At 25.0% G+C, this 27,800-nt stretch overlaps 2 protein-coding genes across 2 annotated transcripts in view; both read left to right on the top strand.

Moving 5' to 3' along the window:
* The window catches only part of LOC132921390 (uncharacterized), a 127,038-nt gene that overhangs the window by 54,062 nt on the left and 45,176 nt on the right, over positions 1-27,800 (top strand). Inside the window, 1 exon segment of the mRNA XM_060984395.1 lies at positions 21,612-21,765. Within this exon segment, the coding sequence (XP_060840378.1) occupies positions 21,612-21,765 (154 nt within the window).
* Positions 7,676-13,437, top strand: LOC132921350 (uncharacterized). The gene is made up of 12 exons (XM_060984333.1): positions 7,676-7,714; positions 10,316-10,520; positions 10,663-10,779; positions 10,921-10,986; positions 11,061-11,123; positions 11,232-11,294; positions 11,409-11,603; positions 11,699-11,767; positions 11,838-11,978; positions 12,051-12,307; positions 12,394-12,553; positions 13,256-13,437. Exons 2-12 carry the CDS (start codon positions 10,328-10,330, stop codon positions 13,363-13,365), a joined length of 1,434 nt encoding a protein of 477 aa, XP_060840316.1. The 5' UTR covers positions 7,676-7,714; positions 10,316-10,327; the 3' UTR covers positions 13,366-13,437.

The raw sequence follows: 27,800 nt of genomic DNA, 5'->3' as shown, positions 1-27,800 counted from the left end.
TACGCTCGACGGATACGCCTTGTATATAGCTAGTCCGTCGGAAACGCCGCGGAATACGACGTGCATAGCCCCGGCCTTAGGTAAATGTAAATATTAATGTATTCTATTATGCACAAAATATTAGCAGTAGGTACCTGAAATAGGTTAACGGCGATTGTGCTCGTGTCTTTTGCATGTAATTGATCTACGGGTCTTTGGCCGACGATTTTATTAATATTGAATTCGACGACTGCCGGCATATCTAATTCTTCAGGTGTTCTCAGTCCTTCCATTTTTAAGAATTCTTCTTAATCTTCGATTATACGTTAAGTACAGTTTGTTCACTTGATATTGAAAATTAAATAGCAAGTAACAAGTAACAAGAGAAAAAAATAATTGCAGTTTTATATCCAAATGTCTGTTTTTAATCTATTTTTCAATATAGCTTATAAACACGACTTTTTTCAACAAATAACAATTCACTAATGAATCCTACTAGACAAATTGTTTATAATCTAAATAGTGTTGCTAATAGTTAATGCAAATTGATTATTTTTATTTCAGCCATATAATAATATAATATAATATAGAACGTTTATAAAAAATAATAAAAAACAATTTTTTATTCGGATACAGAATTCATTTTTATTTTCATTCCAGAAAAGTATAATATGCTACATAGTCGAGAGACCGCTAGACTGAGTGCGTCTTGCTCCGTTTTGAACTCTTAGAATTTTCAATCTCTTTAACTATATATTATATATATATTTCTGCAGTAACCAATTAATATGGTCAATACTAATGTTATTTTTTTATAAATAAAATTGAAATTTTTATGTAAAAACTGGTTCACGTGGGAAAGAACCGAAAGAGCTACAGTTATAAACTTATAAGTAAAGAAATTTTCACCATATGAAGAGGAAAATTTTGTCTGTGCAATATCGTTTTTATTTTTTTGATATCACTTATACGAAATAATGTCTCATTTTTTCAAAATCCATTATTTTTCTTTTTTTTTAAACATGAATAATTTTTTGTCAAAAAAAAAAAAACGATATTGCGCAATGCACAAACAAAATTCTCCTTTTTATATGGTGAAAATTTCTTAGTTATAACTATTGCCTTCTCGGTTCTTTCCCACGCGTAATGGTTTTTACGGGCGAATTTATATGTACTTTTCACCGTTCTCAAATGTTGGTAATATTTTTTGACTCAAGATTGTTGAAATTGAATATAAGTGTCCTTATAAGTTGTTCATTTAGTATTTTTTCTATTTCTAGAAAACTGGGTGTCGTATTGATATTATATTATATATTAAATGTTAACAGTATTTTTCGTTTATAGTTTATTTGGCTGATTTGTCAATTGTTAAAACATTATAATTGAATTTAACATGGTGCATATTTTTCCTTTAAAATATTTACCTTAAAAAATTTACCCCATTTGAATAGCGGACACCTCCGAATAGCATACAACATTTTGGTGACCGAGAGTGTCCACTATTCAAAGGTTTCACTGTACATCATTGTTATCTGTGTCGTCGACTGTCTCATTTAACGCAATGAAATATCAAGAATACAAATCTATCACAACTATTACAGTAAACCACCATTCGATACCAACCAACCCACTTACTTACTTTTTTTAATTTTAAAACACCAGGTAATAGTTCACTATTTTCATTTAAAAATACTATAGAAGATGACAATCCATTAGTAGTTTCACCGGACACTGCGATTGCAGCTTCGAACAATGGTTTTTCTGATGATTAACTAATACATATAGATACATCAATGAACACGCCATCGTCTACATCGATCTCTGGAACAAAAAAAAAAATATGATATTTTTATAAAGCTACTGTTTTCCGTAGACACTTCTATGATAAAATAAATCCATCAAATATTTTTATAATGCGTTTATTTTTAATTTACATTTGTGATTATATTTTAAGTAGGTCCCCGTTGCTTTGTACCGATTATAGTAAAGCTAAATCTTGAGGAGATTTACCTAACATTATATTATAACACTAAATACACAATATAAACTATATAGGAAACAACAAAACGTTTAATAAAAACCGTTTTCAATAGATTATTAAGTAATGAATTAATGTTGGTAGTTAATATAATCATGATTACATTAATTTCGTGTAGGAGAGTATAGACAGCGACCAATGTCCAGTTGTAATTTATGCCATCACTTTATTTATCGTACTCATATTGCAAACATAAAGAGTTTTTGTCTTAAATTAATTTACATACAATTTGTTATTGTGATTTATTATGACATAAAATGTTTTTGTAAGCGTTTATAGACATTTTAAATTTTAAAGTACATAAAGAGTTTGCAGGCCATTAAATAATATAGCCATTAGAAATATTGGTGTACTATTAGACGTAATTTTATTCTACGTTCTATGTACGACGATTTTTGGACATGTTTTTATTTAATAAAAATTACTCATTTGGGTATAATAAAATAGTTTCTAGCCATTAAATTACAGGATTTCAAATCACATTGAAGGATTTTTTTACGTGGAGCGTACCAACGATTGTAAAACACGTACTATATTAATCCCTTACACAGAATTAATTTAAAAACTCTAACTATAATAGTACCTATTAGTTTCATTTTTTTTTTTTAATTACCAAACATTTTTCCATTAATTATTTATACTGAACGTATATATACGATTTTCTAGTATACATTTTTATGTTTCGCGCAAATGCATTTATGTACAAATATAATGAAATACTTAAATAGTACGCACCTGCATGTAATAAATTAATATGTAATATAACCAAGCGAGTGATACGTAAGTTTATTTTATATAATATTATATTTTATACTATAAAATTAGTAACTCTTGTTAAAATAATTATGAACGTAATTTTTTTGTATTACACAGAAAAAATAAGCATTAAAAAATTATGTTTTTTTTTTATACACATCAATAAAACTAAATGCGTCTCACGTAAATGTAAAATTCATACGAAACGAAAATCTATATAATTATAACTGTACACACTATACATATTTAATAAAATTTCTTTAGGCTTTTTGTACAATTTCAGTGTATATGTTAGTCATATTGTGTTAGTTTAAATAACGTCCGTCAGATTATAATTATTATTATTATTGATGCAATGCCAAATTAAATTTGGAGAATAATAATTTGTATGCCTATCGAATACTTTGTCATTCTTATCCACTTTAAGGCGTTCGTTATTATCCTTGACGGGTTATACGACGATCATCGCTCGTTTGCGTCCTATGCAATTATGATAAGCTCGCACTAATGACGGCATATAAAACACAATGGTTTTTGTTCAGTATTTACACCAAGTCTTTGACCAGACTTGCAATTTCCTTGGTTAGTCTATCCTCAAACCTCAAGCTAGTATGATTTATCATGATTTTTTTTATCAACTGGTTACCTGTGTAAATGGAGTACATTTCCGTGAATATTATTAACGCTGTAGGTATAATTAAAAAAAAATAAAAATCAAATTTCTCATTTTAATTTTCACAGCACGTGTCAAGTTGAGTTGTTTAAAAAAAAAAATAAAAAAATAAGTTACGAGAAATTTGAGTCGTCGTCGTAACGATCTCTTTTGTGTGCGTTATTATAATATATTCTACACCGACTGAAAATATATATACATTTATATACAGAAACAATACAATAATAATTGATGCGCGTATCAAGTAATGAGCTGTGTTCCTTTCTTTGTCAAACCAATCGTCAGCTTTCCCCGTGCCGAGCCGCGTGTACTTGTGTCCATATCATTACCGCTTTTCCGGTGGCTTAATAACACGGATACACCCACGTGTACGCGAGTGCGTTTTTTACTTTTTTATGCACCGACAGCGAGCACGTCTCATCTCTGTATGTTTGAACTTCGTTATTGTTTTCTTTATTTTTTTTTCTTTTATTTTTTTGCGTGTACCCTTTTTGCTATACGATACGCCGGTTATTATAACGAAAGAACCGTTTAACGATTTCCCTCTGCAATGGCATATTATAATGACGTGACGAGCGAAGGGAATAATCGGCGCGAAGAGAGAAGAGCAAACAATACTGCTATTAAATGCGCATTCATTCCAGGCTTCAATTCACGGTGTCGATAATAATAAAATGACCTTTTTAAAACAACGTCAATTTCGTTCGGCACATAATAATAATAATAATAATTAGGGGATTAAAATAAATATTCAGACGGCGTGTAAATGAAAAATGTACTGCACCAGCTAGTACATTTTTTTCAATGTTTTCTTTATAATATAATATTTTTATTTCACAAGAGTATTGAATAATATCGATAGATTTTTGTACCTACGCTTTTAATTATTGATATTTAAATTAAATATTCATATATATTTATAAATTCTTCACTGAATATTGTGGAAGATATTATATGAAATGGAAGTATTGACTTTGAATGTGGAATTCAATGTGACATTCAGTTGTACTGTCAAAATGAAAAAATTTAAAAATATTTTCAAGCAAACATTGCTTTTTTAATTGAATAATTTTTGCATATATACATTTTTTAATTATACAGTAAAAACAAAACAAAAAGTTTAGTTTGTGATTAATTTAAATATTTTGAAACGCATTCATCATAATAATTCTGTCTTAGCTTTGATAACAGGAATGTGTTCATTAAAATATAAATATATTTAATATAGGTATATATATATATTAATTTTTGAATTTTAATCACGGTTATTTATAGTTTTCCGTATGGTAATTAATGCCACTCAGATTTATATTTATTTTATAAGGAGTTTCGGTCACATCGATTTATATTACAATAATAAACTCTATGGTAGTTTTATATTTTGGTCGTGAGTAGAATTTTACAATACTCTTGTTATTTTTATATTAGAAAAATGTTAGTGTTTTAAATTTTAACTCAATAATAGAGATCAATAGTGTTTCAAAAGTATAAACTTTTACCACCTACGAGTACCTAATACTAACATTCATCTGCAGTTCTGTAACAAAATATATTTCTTCTCGGTGTATTAGATTTTAGATTTCAATGTACTTTCCTGAATTTTTTTTAAACTTTATTTCTCAAACAATTTCTGTAACTTTTAACTGTAGTCGATTAAGTGTAATAATCAGCAATCGTTTATTTCATCCAAATAAAATAGATATTTATTTTCGAATACAATTTATAAGGCAGGTGCAACATTCATTAGATTCTACACATGGTTTTATAGGTAACTGTAAATGTAGGCTTAATCTGCCACTGATCCAGGCTTGTCGATACGGTGTTAATCCCCAGTATTTGTTAGTATGTAATTGGTAAAATCCAAATTCGCTTAATCGTTAACGTTAAATAATTAACATTATCCTAATTTTCCAGAACCACTAAGGCATTTAAAATGATTCTATCCCGTCTCTTTTTTAGTATTCCATTGCAGCTATATCGCGTTTGTACATGATATTTTTATTCACATATGTCCCAAGTAACAATTTTCAATGATAAAGGTTGATTAATATTTAGTTTAGATTTAAAAATAAATATTATGTTTATAATGTTATAATAAAATATATTATTATTTAAAAAATAATATTTTAGATATAATATTTATTTTTATTTAATTAACATTGAAAATTAAATATTAATATCCAATTTTTAAAAAATATTAAATCAATATTTAATATAAAGTATTTATAAATAATATTAATTATTCGTTTAATATATATTTAAAATAAATCTTTAATAAATAATTAATGTTTATTATTATATTAATAATTTAATATAATTATGTATTAATATATTTATAGATATATAAGGGGTATGGTCAAATGATCGAATATTAAAATAAGTGCTTGCAGTGGCTCGCACACTTTATTATTATGTTGGTGTAAAAATACTAATATAATGGGTGCAATAGTTATATAATATGGAATTATTGATGTGTACTAACTGACTATACTGAGTAGTAGTATTAGTTAATATAAATTAATAATGTGAGTATGTGACAAACATATTATTATTGGTACTGCAGCGGACTGAATTTATCGATATGAAAAATTGATACGAATTTATAATCAGGAATTTTTCCGTTTTATTTAATAATACTACGGAAAACTGCTTAAAGTGGAATTTTTGGTTAGTCCCATGTTATTCCGCAGTTTTCACTGTACAAGTATTCGAGTACCTTAAAAATACTTATTTGGTAGTAGTTATTATAAATGCACATATTATATACGATGATATACCTATGGACTCTATAATTTATAATTCCTACTAGCTGTAAAGTAGCTGGCTGCTACTATATATATATATACAATATACTCATTACTCAATGCTAATAGCTAATAAATAACAAATAGTTTTTAGCTATTATAGCTATTAATAGCCATGAATTAATATGAATTTTCTAGGTTTGCTCTCTGTAAAAAAAGTGATTTGCATGATTAGCTAATAATAAGTTATGTTTTGCGACGTACGTGGTATATACTGTATACATCGTACGTCTGAAATATTACAGACATTATAGTATTATTCGTAATAATATATTGTTTTACGTATATTAATTTTAATTTAAAAATACCACAATGTCCACAACTGCAATCAGGGCCGTCGTTAAGGGTAGGCAGCGCTGGCATGTGCCTAGGGCCTCGCGCTTGTAGGGGCCTCGCAATTCGCACTTCATAACAAAATATTATTCATAATAATACATTTTTTAGCTTTGAATTTTATTATTTTTTTAATGCAATGATTATAATATGTATAATGTATATTTGTAATTTGTATGATGAAAAATATTATGCTGTCGGGTTTTAATTTATATTGGGTATTGTAGTGTATTTAATTTTAATGCAGTACCCATCTAAATCATTATATTTTTTAGTTTATTATTATCGTTGTAGACGTCTTGTGGCCTACCGCTCACCCTCCTTCCAGTGCCACTTCAAGATAACATAATAATATTATCGCTAACCAGTACGGCAATACGCCGTGCTGTATGCACATAGATATTAATTGCTATTAGCTATAGAATAGCTTTATATATATTTTTTATATTTGTTTATTATGGTATAATATAAATTATTTTTTTTATACATACATGAAAGAAGATGTCCTAAATGACTTACCATAATCAACTTTGAGTAATCATTTGTTGGATTTAATTCTACAGAGATATTATAATATTATAATAGGTATAATTACACATTTTTGGTCATATAGACGTAGGTAAATAGTCAGAGGGCTATGCTCCTTAAATGTTAAACGCTATTCACGCTTTTGATTTCCATAGTATTATTACTATTATTGATAGGAAATTTTATTGGTTTTATCCTACAATAAATTAAAGGGCCGCACATTTCGTAATTTAGATATTGCCTAAGGCCTTGCAAATCGTAACGACGGCCCTGACTGCAATCGCAAAAGTATACGACTAAGTACAATGCGGAGTGCAGACGCCTGACGGATAATATAATATATTATTATTATTATTATTATTATTTACGAATTACGAGGCATTCTGATTCTGATAATCATCAAAATCATTTCGCTCGCTATAAATAAATTGTGTACATGTTAAAACTAATGTGAAATCCCGACACCATCGATATCATATTTATTATTAATAGCATAATATTACAAGAGCCAGATATTCTCGCAATACGGGTTTGAGACTGTCACACTGATGTCTGATAGTCCGACGTCTACGGTCTAGTATAAGCCACTATAGAGCTGTTAAGGTAAGTACTATATTCTTTAATAATAGGCAGTATTAATTAAGTGTTCCATACTTTCCACTGGATATTTTATTTGTACAATTTATAAAATTCCCATTTTACCTACGTCGCGTAAACTTTTACAAATTTAAATGCCTAATATTTTAGTGTTGCAATAAATAATCACTACAATCTTTATTTATGTATTTTGAAGTTTTAAAGTCAGTTAAGTTAGGTTAACACAAAAAAAATTGAAATAATTTGTAGGTGCATTTTTTTTACCTGAACAACTAAGTATTGGGAAATTGTTAGTTTAGTCTTAATGATTTATTTAAGTACCCAAGTATTGATTGTATATACCTAGAATATTTTACATTTTATTAGTATTTTAAATTTGTTAACTTATACTTTGGCTCAGTTTTTGTCATGTGTCTGTAAATAAAATGTCCCTAAGTAAATCTACCAAACGTAGAAAATGTTTAAAAGGATCTGAAGAGCTAAATTTGGCAATAGAAAGTAATGATTTTAATACTAACTATTGTTCTGTGGTTTGTCAGTCAGCTAGTACATCCTTAGAACATGAATTAATTCATGATGTTGGGAATATAAGTAATGCTATTACTGAAGGTAACCATAGCAATGATTATGATTCTAATTTAATGGTTGATAATAATATTCTGATTCCAAATTTTTCATCAGACTCAGATAATTACTCTAGTGATCATGATAATAGTGAAAGTATTTTAACTAATATTAAAAATTGGGCTGTTCAACACAACATTTCACATTTAGCATTATCTAATTTGTTAAAAGTATTAAAAACTAACCATAACTGTTTTCACTATTTTCCAAACGATTCTAGAACATTATTAAAAACAAATGTAAGTAAACAACCCTTACAAATTCAAGCCATAAACCCTGGTACTTTTTATTATTTTGGAGTAGTCAATGGTATTAAATCTTGTATTGGTAAAAATAATTTTCCTGATGATACTATTAAGTTACACTTAGGAATTGATGGCTTGCCTTTGACAAAGTCTACTAATAGTCAATTTTGGCCTATACTTTGTTGTATAAGAAATTTTAATTCTACTCAACCCTGTGTCTTTTTGGTAGGTCTTTATTGGGGCCACGAAAAGCCTCTAGAAAGCAATATTTATTTATCAGAATTGGTTACAGAATTAATTAATTTATGTACTCATGGTATTGATCTTTCATTAGGTAAAAAAAAAGTTGTTGTTGAAGCCATTTGCTGTGATGCTCCAGCAAAAAGTTACATTTTAAACATTAAAGGGCACACAGGTTTTTCTTCGTGCACTAGATGTAAAATTGTCGGAGTGTTTTTAGAGAGAAGGGTTTGTTTCCCAGATGTATTAAATGTTAAACGCACTCACAATGAATTTCTTGATAGATATGATGAAGATTATCAAACATCTGATTCTATTTCTATTCTATCAAAAGTTCCTGGTATAAACATGGTGCATAGTTTTCCACTCGATTACATGCATTTGGTTTGTTTGGGAGTTGTCAAAAAAAGTATTTTGTTATGGTTAGGTTGTATAAAAAACTCACCATTATCAATTCGTTTACCCAGTAAAAGTGCTAAGCTAATTTCAACCAGACTATTGCATCTCAAAATATGTGTTACGTGTGATTTTGCTAGAATACCAAGGGGTCTTAATGAAGTTTTGAGGTGGAAGGCCACAGAGTTCAGGACATTTATTTTATATACTGGGCCTGTTGTGCTTCAATCTATAATAGGTGAACAGTGTTATGAACATTTTATTTCCTTACATGTTTCTATGACTGTTCTTTTAAGTCGTACACATGAACGTCTATTAAATTTTATTGAAAAACTTCTAAATTATTATGTTATAAAATTTGGTGAAATGTATGGAAAAGAATTTATGTCACACAACATTCATGCTCTTCTCCATCTTATTGATGATTACAAACAATTTGGCCCATTAGACAACTGTTCTTGTTTTCCATATGAAAATTTTATGCAATTATTAAAAAAAATGGTTAGGAGCAATGCAAAACCTTTGCAGCAAGTTGTTAAACGGTATGAAGAACTGAATATGTTTGGTAGACTTACAATTGATAAGAGTAAAAATTCAGTTTTTTTTAAAAATATTCATTCTGATGGCCCTCTAGGTGAAGGCTGTTCATCCCCACAGTATAGAATTTTTACTAAAAACAATTTTACTATTAAAATAAAGTCATTATCTGATTGTTATGTGGGTTATTATGATGCTACAAAAGTTCACATTATGAAAGTTGTAAATATTTCTTACCATCCTGAGAGTAATAATAATGTGTTTGTGGTACAAATATTCAATACTGTAAAACCCTTTTATGTTACACCAATTAATAGCTTAAAGTTAGGTATTGCTTCTGTTTCAAATTTGTCAAATAACTTTTTAATATGCGATGTAAATAAGTTTGGTTTAAAAAAATACATGTTACTTAATACCAATGATAGTAAAACTAATAATAATACAATTGCTTTTCCTATATTACATTTTTAATAAAAATAATTTTAATTATTTTATGTATGTAAAAATTTTTTTATTGTAATATTTGTTTATTGTTATTATTATATTGTATAATTAAATTGAACAGTTGCTGTATATAATGGAATATTCTGTTGTTCATTTTATTGATGAGAATACTGTAGAAGGTGTTCCTAAGAGCTGGGTTACGGAAAATGGGACATGTGCTTGGCCATGTAATCAAAACAATGCCCGTAAAATGATCGAGCATAAATATAAACCGAATAAACAAGAATTTAAATTTTATAAAATAAGAGAATTATGTTCAAACATAAGTAAGTTTTAATTTTGAAAAATTATGAAATTTAAAATGCATGAATTAATATACTACATTAAACATTTATTTGTATTTTGGATCTTAAACAATAACCTTATAAGAATTACATATTAATTTTAAAATATTCAATATATTAATAGAAACTTTAGCAGAAGCTCGGTTCAAAGCTAAACGTGCTGAGCTAACTTCTGACCTGTCAGATGACGATATTAAGATTAAAAAACGGCCTGTATCTGCAAAATGTCCTGTATTTTCAGGTATTTGTAACAAATTATATAGTTTATTTAATTATTTTTATTTTGTTTAATATTACTACAATTATTTAAAACAAATAATGTTTTAAAATTATTTTAATGGTAGGTATTAAAAATAGGATCTAATGTTTCTTTTTATTCTAGATTCTGATGAACAAGAAATTATGGCTATACCAGTAGTACATGAAAGTAAAAACGGAAAAAAACAAGGTTAGTATCATAATAATAATAATAATGAAAAAAATTATTCAAATGCCTATAACCAATGTTTCTTTTTATTCTAGATTCTGATGACAATGAAATCATGGCTATATCAGTACATAAAAGAAAAAACAAAAATATTCTAGGTTAATATCATCATAGTAATATAAAAAAAAACATCATTTTAATAATTTTTGCCTTAAAATAATGTATTATAGTGAATTATTTTAATAAAGTATATTTATCCTTAATAGAAACAAAGATGACAAAAATTGTCAAACATCATTTAGAAGAATTTGAAAAACCCATTAATGATGGTGAGTATTTTTTTTTTAGCCAAAAAAATCTTATGTATATAATATCAAATATTTTTAGATACAATTTATTATTATTCAACAAATTTATTTAATTCAAATAATCAACTTTTTAAGTTCCAGATTTTAAGTCAAGCAGTAATATAGCATCTGAACATAAATTGAAAAATCTGAAATATAATCAAGAGGTATTTCAGGGTTTCAAGGTAGATAAGTTTAAAAAGCCTGGATGGTCACCTTCGCCAAATAAAATACAATGTATACTTTCTCCAAAAGATAGTGAACAATGGTCACCTTTTAAAAATAATTCAGGTACAATTTATATAGTTATTATATATTTTAATATATAGTTAATTTGTTGTATAAATTATTTTGCGATTTTGTGATGAATAATTAATAATTTTTAGATCAACTTGTACTGAAGAATACAACTACTCAAAGCAGTTTTAAAAAAATTAATCCTGACTACAATGATGGTAAAATATATAATAATAATTTTTAAATCTATATTGTGGATAATTTAAAAATATATTTAAATATTTACAGCTACTGAGAATTTAACTTTTAAAAGAAAGCTTTCTTACGAAAGTAGTTCAAAGTCAAATAGCTTATTGTTTCTGGACAATATTTCTGATAATTCTGAGAGTAAAAAACCAAAATCTCCTTCAGTTGGTGCTGAATGTACTGGTAAGAATAACTAAAATAATCTGTTTGATGATGTTGATAATTTTATTACCTACAATGTTTCTAAATTTTTAGATAGTGAATTCAAAAAACAGATCTTACGTCATATAATGTATTTTAAAGTTGAGCTGCAACATATACTATCCAATCAAAATGAAAATTCTGAAAGATTGCTGTCAATTGAAAATCTATTGGAAGGAAAATCTAAAAATTATATGACTAACTTAGAGACTATTTGCATGTTAGATTGTCCTTTGCCAATAGACAGTGAAATAGACTTAAACACATTAGAAGACAAAGCCTTAGGAGATTTGGAGTTTAAAAATAATTTGGTAAATACAAACACTCGACTATTATTATTATTACTAAAATGTTGTATTTTTTATATTATAATTATTAATTGTCAATGAAATTTCAGATACACGAGTTATCCTGTGTGGGTGGGAAAAATTTGAAATCAGCTGTTAAAAGAATTATGTCTAAACTATTTACTAATAGTTTTCTCTCACAATATTCATTTTCCGGGAAGAAGGGGAAAAAGAAATTTTGTGATTTATTTATTCTTCCTATAATTTTAAGTAAGTGTTCAACTTGAAATTGTATATTACTTTAAATACTTAGTTTTAATTTTTGGAACTAATTATTAAGATAACAAGCTGTTTGTATTTACTTGCTATAAAGACTGTGCATAATATATTATACAGCTAGGTTGGTTAATTCTTTAAATGCTAAAAATCTTTTGGCAAATAAATAAACAATAATCATTTAAAAATGTCCTATTAGAGATTTTTAAATGTACTATAATACAGCTAGTGTACTAAAACTAATTGAGAACACTTGATATTTCTGTGTAGAGCCCTGCAATTTTAATTCTATTTTTAATTGTTATGACATAAAAATATACATTCTTATGGTCCATGAATTTTTTTTAACTTAATTAGGCATGCTTAGTACAACTTTTTTTAAATGACAATCACTTATTATTTTTTAATGAATTTTAAGTTTAACTAACTTTCCAAGTCCAAAATTGATTAAGTTACAGCAATTCAACCAATAAACCTAAAAAAATGTGTGTGATTTTTAATCTTTTGATTGTAACTGAAAATAATTAGTTTAGAATTTGTTTAGGATTATTCTAGAGTGACATTTTTACCCCTATTTATTAAGGTGATATATATTATAATTTACACTTTAATTTGTGTATAAATTATAACTTATAGCAGAAAAAACTTAGTAATTTAACACGTTTTGTAAAATTGTAAATGTATTTTTTGTTTTAGAATCTATAAAGAAACAACTGAAATTTAAGAACACTAGTGATCACGAAATTGAAGAACCAATCAAATTATATTTAGCTCAAGCACCATTTGCTAATGCAAATAAAAAATAATTATTATTTTATTATATGTTGTATTATTTGTTAAAATAAATGATATAACAATAAATTGTTTTCATTTTTCAATGATAAACCTATACAGATATATATATATATATATGTGTGTTTTTATATTATGTATTATGTACATACCAATACCTGCAAATTACATATATGACTTAAAATATAATATTAATATTAAGTATAAGATACAATTTATAATATATTATATTAAATATAATTTTGATAAAATAAATGATACATATTTAATTATCATGAGTCAATGTTAATTAAATCATAAAAACAGTAACAAGAGAAATATTTAAGAATATGAAATAATTAATATTACTTATGATTGAAGCACAATATTTAATAAATATTTTTTAAATAATGTGAAATAAATATATAATTTTGGTTCATTCAATGTTTATATAATCTTGGGGAAATATTTAAAAATGTATCCCCAATCAATGACCAATGTTCTACAAATATTATTTTTAAATAATATTTAAAAAATAATCATTGTTCAATATTAGGTAAACATTTATATGTTACTTGGGGTGTCTAATAACGGTAGTTTTCTCGAGGGTCAACGGATTGCTCAATACGATTATATCTGTTACTCTATTTGGTTTTTTTTATTTAATGAATCAAAAAAAAATTATCACGTCAAATAGGTTTTTGACAATATTGATTTCTTTTTTTTAACATTTAAAAACAAATAACTTTAGAAATTTTAAATTTTTGCAAAATATTTATATTATTATTTTTTTATACGTGATATAATTCACTTTTTCACAGCTATATAATATAGACCATAGAAAATAAAATTTTTTTATGAATGAGTAATAATGCTTAAAAATTTAGTACAAAGTTCTTATTAAGTTGGTCATTTACCAATTAAAAAATGTTGAAAATGTGGATAGTCACAATATTTTAGATTTTTAACGGAATTATAAATCGATTTTGCGATAACGTGTTTTTTCATTTTTTGTTCATGAACACAATAAGTAAGCGAATAAAATGTTTCAATTTTTACTTGAAAGATGATTTTGGACTAGAAAATTGAATCTAATTTGTAGTTCAAAGAAGTAAAATCATAAATAGTACTTTTTATATAATTGGAAAAAACGAACAAAAAAAATTAAGGAAAAATAGTTCTATAATCATGATTACCAAAATTTAGAATCTAAATTTTCAGAATTGTTTAGAATCGTTTTTATTCGTATTAAATGCGTTTTATTATTTAATTTTAATTTAACAAAATCTAATATAGTGATTTATTCAATAATAAATACTTTTTCTTGATACCTTATGTATGGCAGATTAATACTAACTTACTTACCTTTATTTTATCAGTATTTAAATTGAAATGTTGATAAAATATATAGTACTTTTATTTTATTAAAACCTTTTTAATTTTATAATAATTAAAAGCGATAATTAGATCAATAATAGAATAAAATAATTTAAAATTATACAAAACATTACTATATCCAAATTATAATTAAAAAGTGTTATGAAGATCCAATAATATGATTCGTGGCTTTAGCTCAACAATCTATCTTCTGAAGGTTCTTAACTTCCTATTTTATCAGTAATGATGATGTATTGTACATTTCTTTCCATAACGTTGACTTTAACTTAATTATTATTCCATTCAGAATCCTTTGATTAAATCTTAATTATTTGTATACGTATTTTTAACTTAGCACTTAATTTATTCTAATGATATTTGAGTCTTATTGTAACTTCATTGTATTTATTATATTCTATGTTGAGCTGTATTCAGTAATACATAATAAAAATAATTATAATTATATAATATTGCAATAAATTAAAGTTACCGAAGATGTACTATCACTCTTGCCACATAATAATCTTTAAAGTATTTAAGTAAAGATATTTAATCACTTTTTAAGTACTCAAATACGTATTATAGGTATATGCTTTTGAACAGTACTAGGACGAAGTATCTTAAATACTTTATCAAAGAATTTGTTTTAAAATCAAATTATAATTTTCAAATATATTTTATATTTTTAATTTAATCATGTAAAATAAAATTTATCTCAAAAATGGAAGGGAAATAAAAAAATGTAATTTTATTGGAATGTAATGATTTTTCTTTAACTATTTAAATTTAAAGCAAACAAAAATAAATGATTAATCAGCTAAAAATGTGGTATTTGATTTTTCAAATAATTTTATTTTTATTTTTAATGCTTTTTGAAATTGAATAAATGAAGGATTTCAAGAGTGAATATTAAAATTGTCTTGTTGACTCAAGTAATACGTATACGTTTTAAGTATTACATTTGAAATAAAAACCAACTGTATAGTACTCTCAATTTTATACTTAACGCAAGTTGAAAAAAATTTGAATTTACCCATAGGATTCCATAGGTATATATTATAGCAACATAAACTAAAAGCATCTTCATAATAATAATTATAATAATAATAATAATAAAAAAATACTCTCATAACTTAATCATACCTGGTTGATATCCATTGTATATAAAAACTAATATTTGTTAAAAAAAAAACTTTTAAATAATTTCAACTGTAGTATGCAGTACAAATAAAATCCAGGTATCTCTTTTAAGTATTTATAGTCACATAATATATATAACTAAGTAAAAGAAACCGAGCTATTTAAAAACTGTTAATTCAGCTTATAGCCATAGTGAATTTTTACCATCATGCGAACCACTATTTGAAACTGGGCGTTAAATGTATTTATCACAAATTTTTAATTTTGGTTTCAGGTTATACATTTTTATGGTAAGAAACACATAATATAATTGTTTGTATAACCAATATACTGTGCTTACATAAAATACGGTTCGTTATTTCTTCCTACTTATTTGTAACTGGCATTTAACTTTTCGATATTTCCTGTTTAATTTTTTTGATTGATATTGTTGACTTTTAAAATAAACGTAGTAACTAAACATATGTATATAGTGAGCAAAAACTTAATAAATGTATAAATGCAAAGTAAATTCTTTATTTAATTATTTAAGTATAACAAAGAACCAATTTTTGAGAATCCAGAATGTTTAATGTATTAGCTACTAATTAGTTTTTATAATGATTATGAACTTTTAAAAAGTAGGAATAATTATAAAAAATTATTTTATTGATAATAACTTTCTAATACTTTTTATACACTATGAAATTATTTAATGGACATTTATTTTTGACATTGTCATTATTATCATATAAAATACCTACTAAACTTAGAAATTTATACAAGTTAATCAAAATTGAACTTATTTAAAGACAAATGCCTAAGAAGGTTTATTTTAAGTTAATAGGTAGATATTATATCAAATAAAATGTGTAAATAAAAAATATTCAAAAACTTGTTTCGTGATGAATGATGAATGAGTAGTTATAAATAGGGCTGGGATTTCGATGCACTTTGCATTGTTTTTCAAAGCTTACTCTGCAATGCTCGTCTAGTCACAAATTTGTTTTATATACATTTCAATGAGAATAAGAAAGTTTATTTTGCATTTTTTGGCTTTTTTTAGTTTTTAGGTCATTTTCTTAATTTTTTAGCGCATTTTAGAGTTTTTGGAGCATTTTTTGAGTTTTTGGAAACCAAGTGTATGAATTTGAAATTTTATTTTAAGATTTTAAGATTTTTACACCAACATGGTTTTTAAATAAATATAACAGATTATAAGTAGGTACTCGTAATTCGTATTATATTATCGGACAAGGTTTGAGTAATCTCTACCCGCAAATTCTGTTAAATAATCTGAAATCGGTAAAATCGACGTCTGATGATATTATCGTACGTCGTTCAGTACGAGTTTTGTCATTTTTTTTAGGGCATTATTTAGAGTTTTTAGGTCATAAAAGCATTTTTTTTAGGACATTTTTCGGGGTGTTTTAGGGCATTAAAATCCCAGCCCTAGTTATAAAGTAAAGACGTAATGTAAAAAACTTATATAAAAAAAACTGAATAATAATTATTCCCTTGTACACACATCCAAGGACTTATGTGACTATTAATTCAAAAATGTAAATTTCCAAGCATAAAATGAACAAAATATGATATTAGGTATTAAGTAGCAAGTAACGACTGTAATATAATCATATTTCCTATTCAAGTTGTGCCTTGTGCACCAATAAGGGTTTTATTTTTTTACGTAATTAATGAATACATTATATCCTACTAATATATTATTTTCTGTGCAATAGTTCTTAACCTATACGCACACAGAATATACAACGCATTTTAATAAAAAGATTTGTGATTATTATGTAAGAATATCATCTTTAGATAAGTTGATAGATCGAGTGTCAACAAATATGATTGGAAATTCTGTTTGTTATATTTACACATATAACAACTATAAAAGTCAATATAGCAGGGAGCTAGCAAAATATCTAGATAGACATGAATTACTAATACGTTGAACACTATGGACTATTTTATAAATTTATATAATATTATTGCGCATTATTCATACTATTTATTATTTACCGACAATAAGTATAATATATTTCAATATATGATGTAACGTAAAATATTCAACATCCGATATGGTCTGTCGATTTCTTAAATCAAACATTCTTTTATTTTGTTTTTATTATATTTTCAGCTCATTCGAAATAAGTCAATTTACAAAAAGAAACACACAATTACATTATTAGGTACTTGATAAAAATGAAAACCTCGTTGAAGTATCTAATTCTTTTTTTAAAAATTAATCGTAGATATAGTGTTATACATCGGTAATTATAACCTGTATATTTATATTTCTCAGTCAGCAAGCAATTGACGTGACTACATATACATACAATGAACCATACTAACTAAACCATAACAATACTAATTAATTGGCTATGTTTATGTATACATGTATTAACAAATAAACTAATAGGATATTATATTATATCACATTTTAAATAGTATACGAGTATAATGTCTAATTGTAAAAATAATATATCGTGAAGTATTCAACTTTGAACTTTATACAGCATTAATAAATATTTTGCGCATCTTATATTGAAAGGTTGGGGGATATGTTTAGATACTTGAACAAACAACTGAATATATTGTAATGATAATATTAGTTTAAGTAGAGAATGCTACAGAGTGTAGACACGTGATGCAACGGACTACGATACTACGTCGTTTCAAGAGGACGATAAAATAATATCGCAGTTAAAGGGGTAGAAAATGTTATTATTTTATTTTATTTTTGTGAAACTAAACTATCATATGACGACATATTACACGTTCAACCCTATTCTCTAGCCTACAGTTTACCTGCTACTGCGGAGCGACGAAAATCCCTCAAGAGATTTAGCTGATAGTATCCACAATTTTGGTTAAAAAAGGAAACACAATAGCAAGAATATAAAGACTATCATAACATTTTTTCATTCAACTCAGAAAGCATATTAAGATTTCAAAAACAGTGTATGGTACATACAAAAATTTGTACTAATATTTTTTTCTTAGAAATTTACTTTTAATAATATTATGATATTAGTAGAGATAAGAGTATCGTCAAAATAAATAAAATGTATGCAATTTATATATATTATTGTTCAGTTGACATATTAATTAATATTTGTATACTGTTAAAAGACTAAAATTATTTTATAACTTTTATTTCGATAATTAAAATATTCAATCTATTATATCTACAATATACAATGAAACCAATTACCTTTACGTAGTTTTAAACATTTTTTTTGTTCTTTAATGTAGTTTTAATAGCAATCGCGAATTGTTACTTCTTTTATGCAAATCACTTTTTATTTCAATAATTATAAAAATTAATATTTACCTTTTAGTATTATTTATTGTTTCATTTTATCGTAACTGTAAACATATTCATGAAAAATTCATATCATCAGTAAATAAAAAACTAAAAAAATAAATAATTATTCGGATAGAAACAAAAATTAATTAATAGAATGTTGAATGTGTACCAATTTTAATTAAAAATCACAATAGGTTAATAAATATTTACATTTCTATAAAAAGAATACTAATTAAAATTATAAACACGAATAGAGTAGATGTTAGAAAAAACGCGTGAATTAAGTTTGGGAAAAATGATATTAATAGTATATACATTATACAATTTTCAAATAACTCTAAATATACTTCAATAATTATGTAATTTTAACACTGAATACTACTAACCAAATAAATAATAATTAGTTTTAGTTTACTTATTAGCAAATAGGTATATTTAATTATTGTTAATGATAAAAAGTAAATCACTTGTAGTTAAAACACTTCAATAAATAATATCTTTAATTTTTATAGGTATAGTTTTGAAAAATATAATTAAAATTAAAATTGAGTAACAAATAATGACATAGATAAAAGAAAAACAGTAAAAAAATAATAATAGTACAATAATTAAAAGAGTATAATAGAAAACATAAAATTAGTTACTGATAATATCTATTAATATTATTACAAAAAGACTCAATACAGTTAAAATTAAAAAAAATCAATAGTTATAGTTATATAGTTATAAACACTTAATTTATCTAAATCGTACTATGGTAACCAAAAGTAAAAATATTGGTTACTTTAAATTAGAAACCTTACATTTCATTTAAATTCTGAGCAAAGTAAAAAAAAATGTTCCATTAAAAATGTATAAAATGTGTTGGTCATTTATCACATATACGGGTAGAAGGTATATAATTTAAAAGTTGCATTACTAATAGTTTTTAAATAATTTATTTTTAGAATTTTTTAGTAGTTTTTTTAAATCTTGATAAAAAAATATCCAGCTCTCAAACTTTCAACTAAGAGATGTGTATTTTAGTAGGAAATTTATATCTTAGTCCAGGAATATTTTAATATTTATTGATATATTTTATGTGAATGAAATTGTGATCTTATACTTTTACTATAATATATATTTTATATATTATAATAAAATATAAAATTAAATATATATGTCTAACAATCTAATAATATTTTCATCCATTTTTAATCAACTGGACTAATATCACCAATTTTATAAATTCGGAAATTATTATTATTTTATGAAAAATATATTTGAATGTTTACTATAAACGAAATATAATCATTAAACTTTCTAGGCGTTATAATTTCGATGAACATCGATATTTATAGCTTTGCTTATATTTTACAATTAATAAATGATTTTCAACATTCTATAATTGTCCATATATTTCAATAATTTTAAAATGTTTTGATAAACGGATCTTTTGTTGTTAAAATATGAAATAATATTATATGTTAAAAATTAAGTTTTTATTTACTTCGTATTTATTTCGTAATTTTAATAAAAATAATAAAAGAGAACAACTTTGTATATATATATATGAAATCCAATAAGTTATAATATGAGCAATAATAGCATGTCGAATATGAGATTATGATTACTTGCATAAAAAAAGCAAACAGATTAAATAGTCTTAATCGTCGAACAGTAAATTAGTAAATTAGTACCTAAATGAATATACATAAAATTAATAATAATTTAAATATTATATATTCATATATAGTAATTACTGTATAAAATCGGTATAGAAATGATAACCTAGTAATATTAATTAATATCATAGAGTAAATATTGAAATACGTGTGAAGGATCTTAGAACTATCGTGATTAACTATCGAAACAATTTTTTTTTTTTTTTTTGAGAGTATCTAGCTTAAGTATTAATTTTAATATTGCAATGAAATATAAAACTATTTAAGTTAATTAAATTGTACAACTATACAATAGTTATTGCACTAGACTACTAGAGTATGGTTTAGTATTAAAATGTACTAAATAATGTTAATTTTTCCAAAACACTAATTTATTATTATTCTTTTTTATGATATAAGCTATAGTTGTTAAAAAAATGATCGGGTACTTTTTAAATATTTTAATAAGGAAAACTTTAATTATTTTATATAATTTGTTATGCCTTTTGGGTCAGATTAATACACATAGCTTAAATATAACCGATTGAAATTCTGTTATACGGCAGGTACAGAACACAATATTTGACATCATAATATTATTGATATTATAATATATTCCGTATGCACTGTCACGGATTATTAAAATCGCATACACAATACGCATGCAATAAATTGGGAGACATTAAATTTACATACTATTACGGATTCCGCGATTATCTCACACGTTGCACATATATAATAAATATCGCGATGTTATTAAATCGAAATTTTCAATATTATTATTATTATTATTATTTATTATTATTATTGTTATATGTGACAGGTATGTTTGTTGGACGGCGTACCTGCTACGTTACCACGGAAAAACGGGCCATGTGGAACCGGTGCCATTGCCAGGTGCACCATTTAGCCACTATTACGCAACTGACGCCACTGACGAAGGGATTATAATGGAAACCGACATAAGCGTCAAAGAGGTAAGTACGTGCTAATGTTTTCCCCCGTGAAATTAAACGTCTCCCGGCGGAATTACCTATTATATGTGTACGGAAGCAATCGTAAATCAGCTTACAGGTTATAGTAACTTTATATACAAAGGGTGGTCCCACAAGTATGATTTATCATTTTGGTTTTTTTTTTTTTTACTCATGACGAACAACACAATGTTTGTATACCGTTAAAGAAAAAGAAAATAATGCGATGTGTATAATAATATTAATATAAAACAAAAATACATCTTGTAAATACACGAAAAACACGCTTTGTTGTCTTATAAGACCGTGAAATATGTTTGTTAGTCGTAACTTAACTAATGAATATTAAATGCATCATTTTGAAAAATTTTGTTACCCTAAGACACGAACCATATTGTAGAATGAAAAATTAGTTATCACGTGTTAACAAAAAAACAAAATTTTAATTAATAATACAGAATAAGTATTTTAATGTTTGGTATTTTTTTTTTCAATAGTAAAAAATATTAGTTTTACCCATGTATTTTTAGAATACTTGATTATATAATTAATAAGTTTTATAAAAGGTTATTAATGAACAGTTATTTGTTTAAAATTAAGCAAAAACATTTTTATAAGAAACACATAGTAAGTACATATTATGTATTTATTATTATTTATTCAGCCTAATTAACAAATTATCTCCACAAAATACATAAATATTTAAAAAAAGTTAAATACCTATGAAATTTGTGCATACAATGTGGATCTTTATTAAGTCTTTATAGTTGTTTAATTTAATTATAAAAAATAATTTGTTGGAAGATAATATTTTTATACCTAAGTTATAAGTGACTAGGACAACAAAGTTAAATAAAACAAAAATGAATGAACTGCTTTTTTTATTATATATATATATCCTTAATAGATAAGTTTATGAAACAAATCTGATATGTATCTTATATCTATATAAAACTAGAATATATTATATTTATTAGAGATATTAAAATATATTTTATACCATAAAAGATAATATAGATTAAATAATTATTATCTTAAAATTATGTAGGTACACAGAAGTCTTCAATATAACAATATTTAATATAATTTTTTATTTTATTTTTATTTCACGCAATAAGGAGATAAACTATGTGTAGAAATTATATTTTACACCATATTGAATACAAAATCTCTCCACTTAAATACTAAATACACTTGACCCAGAACTTAACAATATAAAATCAAAATTGTTTTTCATTTTCTATTAATAAAGTTTTTGAAAAGAAAAACGGCAGACGAAGAAAAATTCGAATTATTATAGTATTCTGTGATAAGATTTGAAAAGTTTTATATTTATTTATAAAGCATATGATAACTACCCAGTACCCACAATTATTGTATTGTTTATTGTGAAATAATATAGTAAATTCAAATATAATAACATGATATAATCTCAGTGCATGAATAATATAATCGCTGTAAGTACTTATTTATTGAAAATGTAAGGAGAGAGTACTTATAACTTTGCTTTTAATATTACCAAACATCATATAAAGACACTTGAATATTATTTTTCTAACAAACTAAAAAAAATGCGTATGTCATACTTCATTTATTGTTTTAAATCAAAAAGATATTCACTTCTATATTATTATTAAAATTATTCTAAGGCACTACATTTTTTTATTAACCCATGTGCGATGATGTATATGGAGTATTATACGTAATACGTATACTCTGTGGTTTTTTTTCTTTCGATTATTATTTTTTTTCCGGCAAGTAAAAAAGTTAAAATGGCTTGATATGCATATTCATGAGACGCAAACCCACTGACCAATTTGTCTGTGGATGACTACTATGCGTTAGTAATTTATTATAATTTGAGATAAATTGTAATTTAATATATTTCGGTGTTGTATTAAAATAATTATTATGTAACAGTGAATGGTCATAGCAGTCAAAGTCGTATAAGAACATTAAAAAATAAAAATAAATATATAAATGAATAATTAAACAAAATATACAAATAATAAGATTACCTGATTTATTTTGTTTTTACAATACAAATGATTCATATATCATACTTTATGAACATATTCTCTTTTGATTTCTCGGAAAACAGCCATTAGAGAGAAATATGGATTAAAAAGATGTAATTATTTCTGTATAGTATACTTGTTTTACTATGTTTGGATTAACTAAAAGATTAGTTTAGTATAAAATAATATTATGTTTCAAGTAACATAAACTAAAAACAATAACTAAATAGGTATAACTCTTTCACAAAGCCAACACACACACACACACACACACACACACACACTCTCATACAAATACTTGCCAACACATTTAATTGAAATACATTTCGTCATCTTTGTTGGATAAAATTAATTTACTTTTTATATTAATATCATCAATTTTGTAAATCCTTATAAGAACATGATAATATTATAATATGATTAGGTATCACCATCTGTTGTACTCACTTTGGTATTAGAGTATTCAAGTCCATCATAAAAAGTTGTATGTGTATATGTATGAAATATTAAGAAAAATTATAAGTAAATAGATAAATATTGAACTATGTTATGTGCTTATAAATATACATTATTATTTATTCAATTCATCGTGTATTATAAAAATTTAGTTGACCCTGTTAACTAGTGTAGTGAGTCCAATAAACAACTTTTTCCATAGTGTTAGTATACATAAATCGGTACAGCCTTGAGGAGTCCAATAAGTGAATCAATCTATTAACCGTAAGTCCAATAAGGTTCAGTAACTATATGTATTGTATAATCTAATTATAAATAAAATGGAAATGAGATAATGGATAGTATAGCTAATGTAATTTTTGTTTCTAGTGAATTACTAGACAGATTTCAATAGAACTAAGTAAATAGATAATTATAAAAATTGTAAAATATACGTAAAATATAAAAAATGTACCTATCTAAAAAAAAAAGTTGAAGTCTAGTAGATTGTTTTAGAGGATTTCCTGAAAAGCACAGGATTTTAGAACGGAGAATGAAAGAAAAGAGTGTATTTTTGTTTGGATTATGAACTGAGATTGGACATACTATGTTGAGGATTTCAGTACGTTGGATTTTTTTTTGTTTGTTAGATATTTATAAATGGAAATACTTTTATATGTTGAAAGAATTGTCCAAAATTAAGTGCGCGTTTCAAATGGTGATCATACGATTTTCCGTGAATTTTTTCAATGGGTTCTCTTCACCACAACATATATTTTTGCTAAAACAAATTTTATTTTATTATTTACATGATAAAAAAATAAACAAAATGTAATAGTACTTTTAATTTTTTATAAATATTTATTACATTAAATATTATAAAAAAAATAAACAAAATAAACAAATTATAGTTTATGTATGAATATATTTATATTTAAAGATATATAATATTTAATACAATTTTCCAAATTTCAGAAAAAAGTTTTAAAAATAAAATAAATTATATGATTGTATAATTATAAACAAGCATGAAAACACACCCCTATGAGTTGTCATTCAAATAAAGGTCAATTGATGCAATTGTATACTGGTTAAATGTGTCACTAACTTGTTTACCATTATAACAATAAGTTAATTCCTTACGACATTATAACTGACAGCAACCTTATCTTTCAACCGGCTTGTCAACCGAACCAACAAACACTATTCAGAATATCATCAAATCAAGTCCTGTTAAATTTATTCACTATAACGCCGAGAACAACCCGTTAAAATTATATGAATTTATTTATAATCGACAAAAATAGTTTAAAGAATATTGGTACTAGTTAATTCGTTTACATATTATTTCAATTTGTTTCTAAGTTAGGGTTTACATTTTATTTTAATAGCTTGTACATTTTATAGGGTCAAATATGAACACATGAATTATGTGTAATGCGTGTTTTCAAGGTCAGTTGCTATGTTTGTTAAAATAATATAGTATAGGTACCAATAAATACCTAACAGATAAAGGGTATACATCATATACAACTATTTAGTTTAAATTGTTCCATACAATTAGAGCATAATTACTGAAAACTGAAAATTTACCACTTAAAAGTACCCTCGAGATTCAGTTTACGATTTGTAAAGGTGTTTTATAAGGTATTTTGAGTATTTTTTCTGAAAAAAAAAACAAAAACTAGGTTTTTGTGAAAATAATATATATTTTGCTTAAAATTAATAATTGAAATATTAATTTAGTAAGTATCACATATACCTTCAATTTACATAATATATTTCATATAAATGTATGTTATAAATTATATTTTGCACTAGTATCTTCTCTTTAGTGTACTCTTGAGCTACTTCGTTACACACATACCTTTAATTTTAAGCACTTGCAATTAGTGATATTAATGAATGGTGTGAAATCCTTAGAGGAATCCTTTTGTTATATTTGTCTTCTGTCATTAGTAGTGAACCAACCATTTATGAAACAGCTACTTATATTACTAAAAATGAATACGTCTTTAGAATTCGTATGATGTTTTGAGTTACTTATTCTGTGTAAAATATTAAGAAGTTATTATAACGTAAATATTAGAAATAAGTTTACCTATTATTATTATAATGGCATGGTGAGGTTTTACAAAGTATTATTATTATTATTATTATTATTTTTTTTTGTGCTAATGCCCAGTGTTATACGATCTATGAATTGTATTTTTAATAAAAAACCTATATCAACTCATTTCACTCTTTTTTTTTTGTTCGTTAGTATAATGAATATAATGAATTGATGAATAATGCCTATGTAAAAGCCGTTCATAGCAAATATATTTCGATAGGATTATTCAAAACTGTCCAAAATTGTTTATAGAACAAATTTAAATTATATTTACATGAATATGTAAAAGATGTTAAAATATTTTTTAAACATACTTTAATTTCGTTAAAATACATACAAATATTATTATATCATAAGCGTACAAATAATTTTTTGTATAATTTGTAAAATTTAATAGACATAATTTTAAATTGTTATTATTTTATTTTTTTTTTTTTGTTAATATAATTTAAGATTATTTTTGTTTCAATCTGATTTTTCTAAGTAAGAGTATATAGTATAAATATTATATAATGTTTCAAATGTTTGAAGTAAATAAAAATAATGTATTGTAAACTTATATAACATTACCAGAGAACTGAAAATATTTTGCCACGAAATTTTGAAAATATTAATAAAAACTACGTCGGACGTTTATAACGCGGTGACATTTTCACAACATAAAAAATATTTTAAAAATGACGTAAAAATATTCAAAGCGTTAAAATATTTTGAATTCGATATTTAAAAAATAACTAACAATATGTATACATTTCGCGCAATTTTATATCATTTAATCAGTGTCAAAGCTACAGATTTTTCCGGATTTTCTTTGTATCGCCATGAGAAATGTGCGTATATTTAAGATAGTATATTTTTATATAATACGCTTATTTAAATAATAATAGAAGTAGATTTTGTATCCGTTGTATTTGATACGTTATGGAAATGTATAACCATCAGAATTCTAAGACATGTATATATATATATATATATATATATAAGGAACGATGCGCATTGAGGGTAGGTAGTCAGCTATAACATTGTAATATCATATGCACTTGCGTAGCCACATAGAGCAGTGTGATTAACTGCCGTCGTATCGGCACGCTGTGTTATATTATCTGGGAGCTTACCAAAACGTTAGTACATATAGAAATGTGAGACGGCGAATATTCTTGGTGTTCGCTCCGAACCATCATTAGACTTTGAAAGATTACGATTTTCTCTGTAAGCAATACAGTTTTGCTAGTTGACCCTCGCCAATTGCCCATTAGTTCAAAATAGGGTTTTAATGCTAATTTTTCTGCTGTTATATCATATCTATACGATTCATTCTGTTCTTCCAGTCAAGACTTATTGCCAGACCGTCACATTTTAACCATAGAATAATCATTTATATATTATATATATTTATTTTAATCAAACTAATGGTTAAACGTAATAGTATATAATCGCAGATATATCAGATAGTTTATTAGCGTATAATATAG

This window comes from Rhopalosiphum padi, chromosome 2, assembly GCF_020882245.1.
Source record: "Rhopalosiphum padi isolate XX-2018 chromosome 2, ASM2088224v1, whole genome shotgun sequence".
Taxonomy (NCBI): domain Eukaryota; kingdom Metazoa; phylum Arthropoda; class Insecta; order Hemiptera; family Aphididae; genus Rhopalosiphum; species Rhopalosiphum padi.
Note: the sequence above shows the minus strand (reverse complement) of the source record. Positions and strands in the feature narration are given on the sequence as shown.

What these genes read in the sequence shown, in the direction of transcription:
- LOC132921350 (XM_060984333.1), top strand. Translation starts at nt 10,328, where the DNA reads ATGGAATATTCTGTTGTTCATTTTATTGATGAGAATACTGTAGAAGGT. An exon ending in TGGAGTTTAAAAATAATTTG is followed by an intron (nt 12,308 to 12,393) that starts GTAAATACAAAC and finishes ATGAAATTTCAG; the next exon opens with ATACACGAGTTATCCTGTGT. An exon ending in TATTCTTCCTATAATTTTAA is followed by an intron (nt 12,554 to 13,255) that starts GTAAGTGTTCAA and finishes TTTTTGTTTTAG; the next exon opens with AATCTATAAAGAAACAACTG.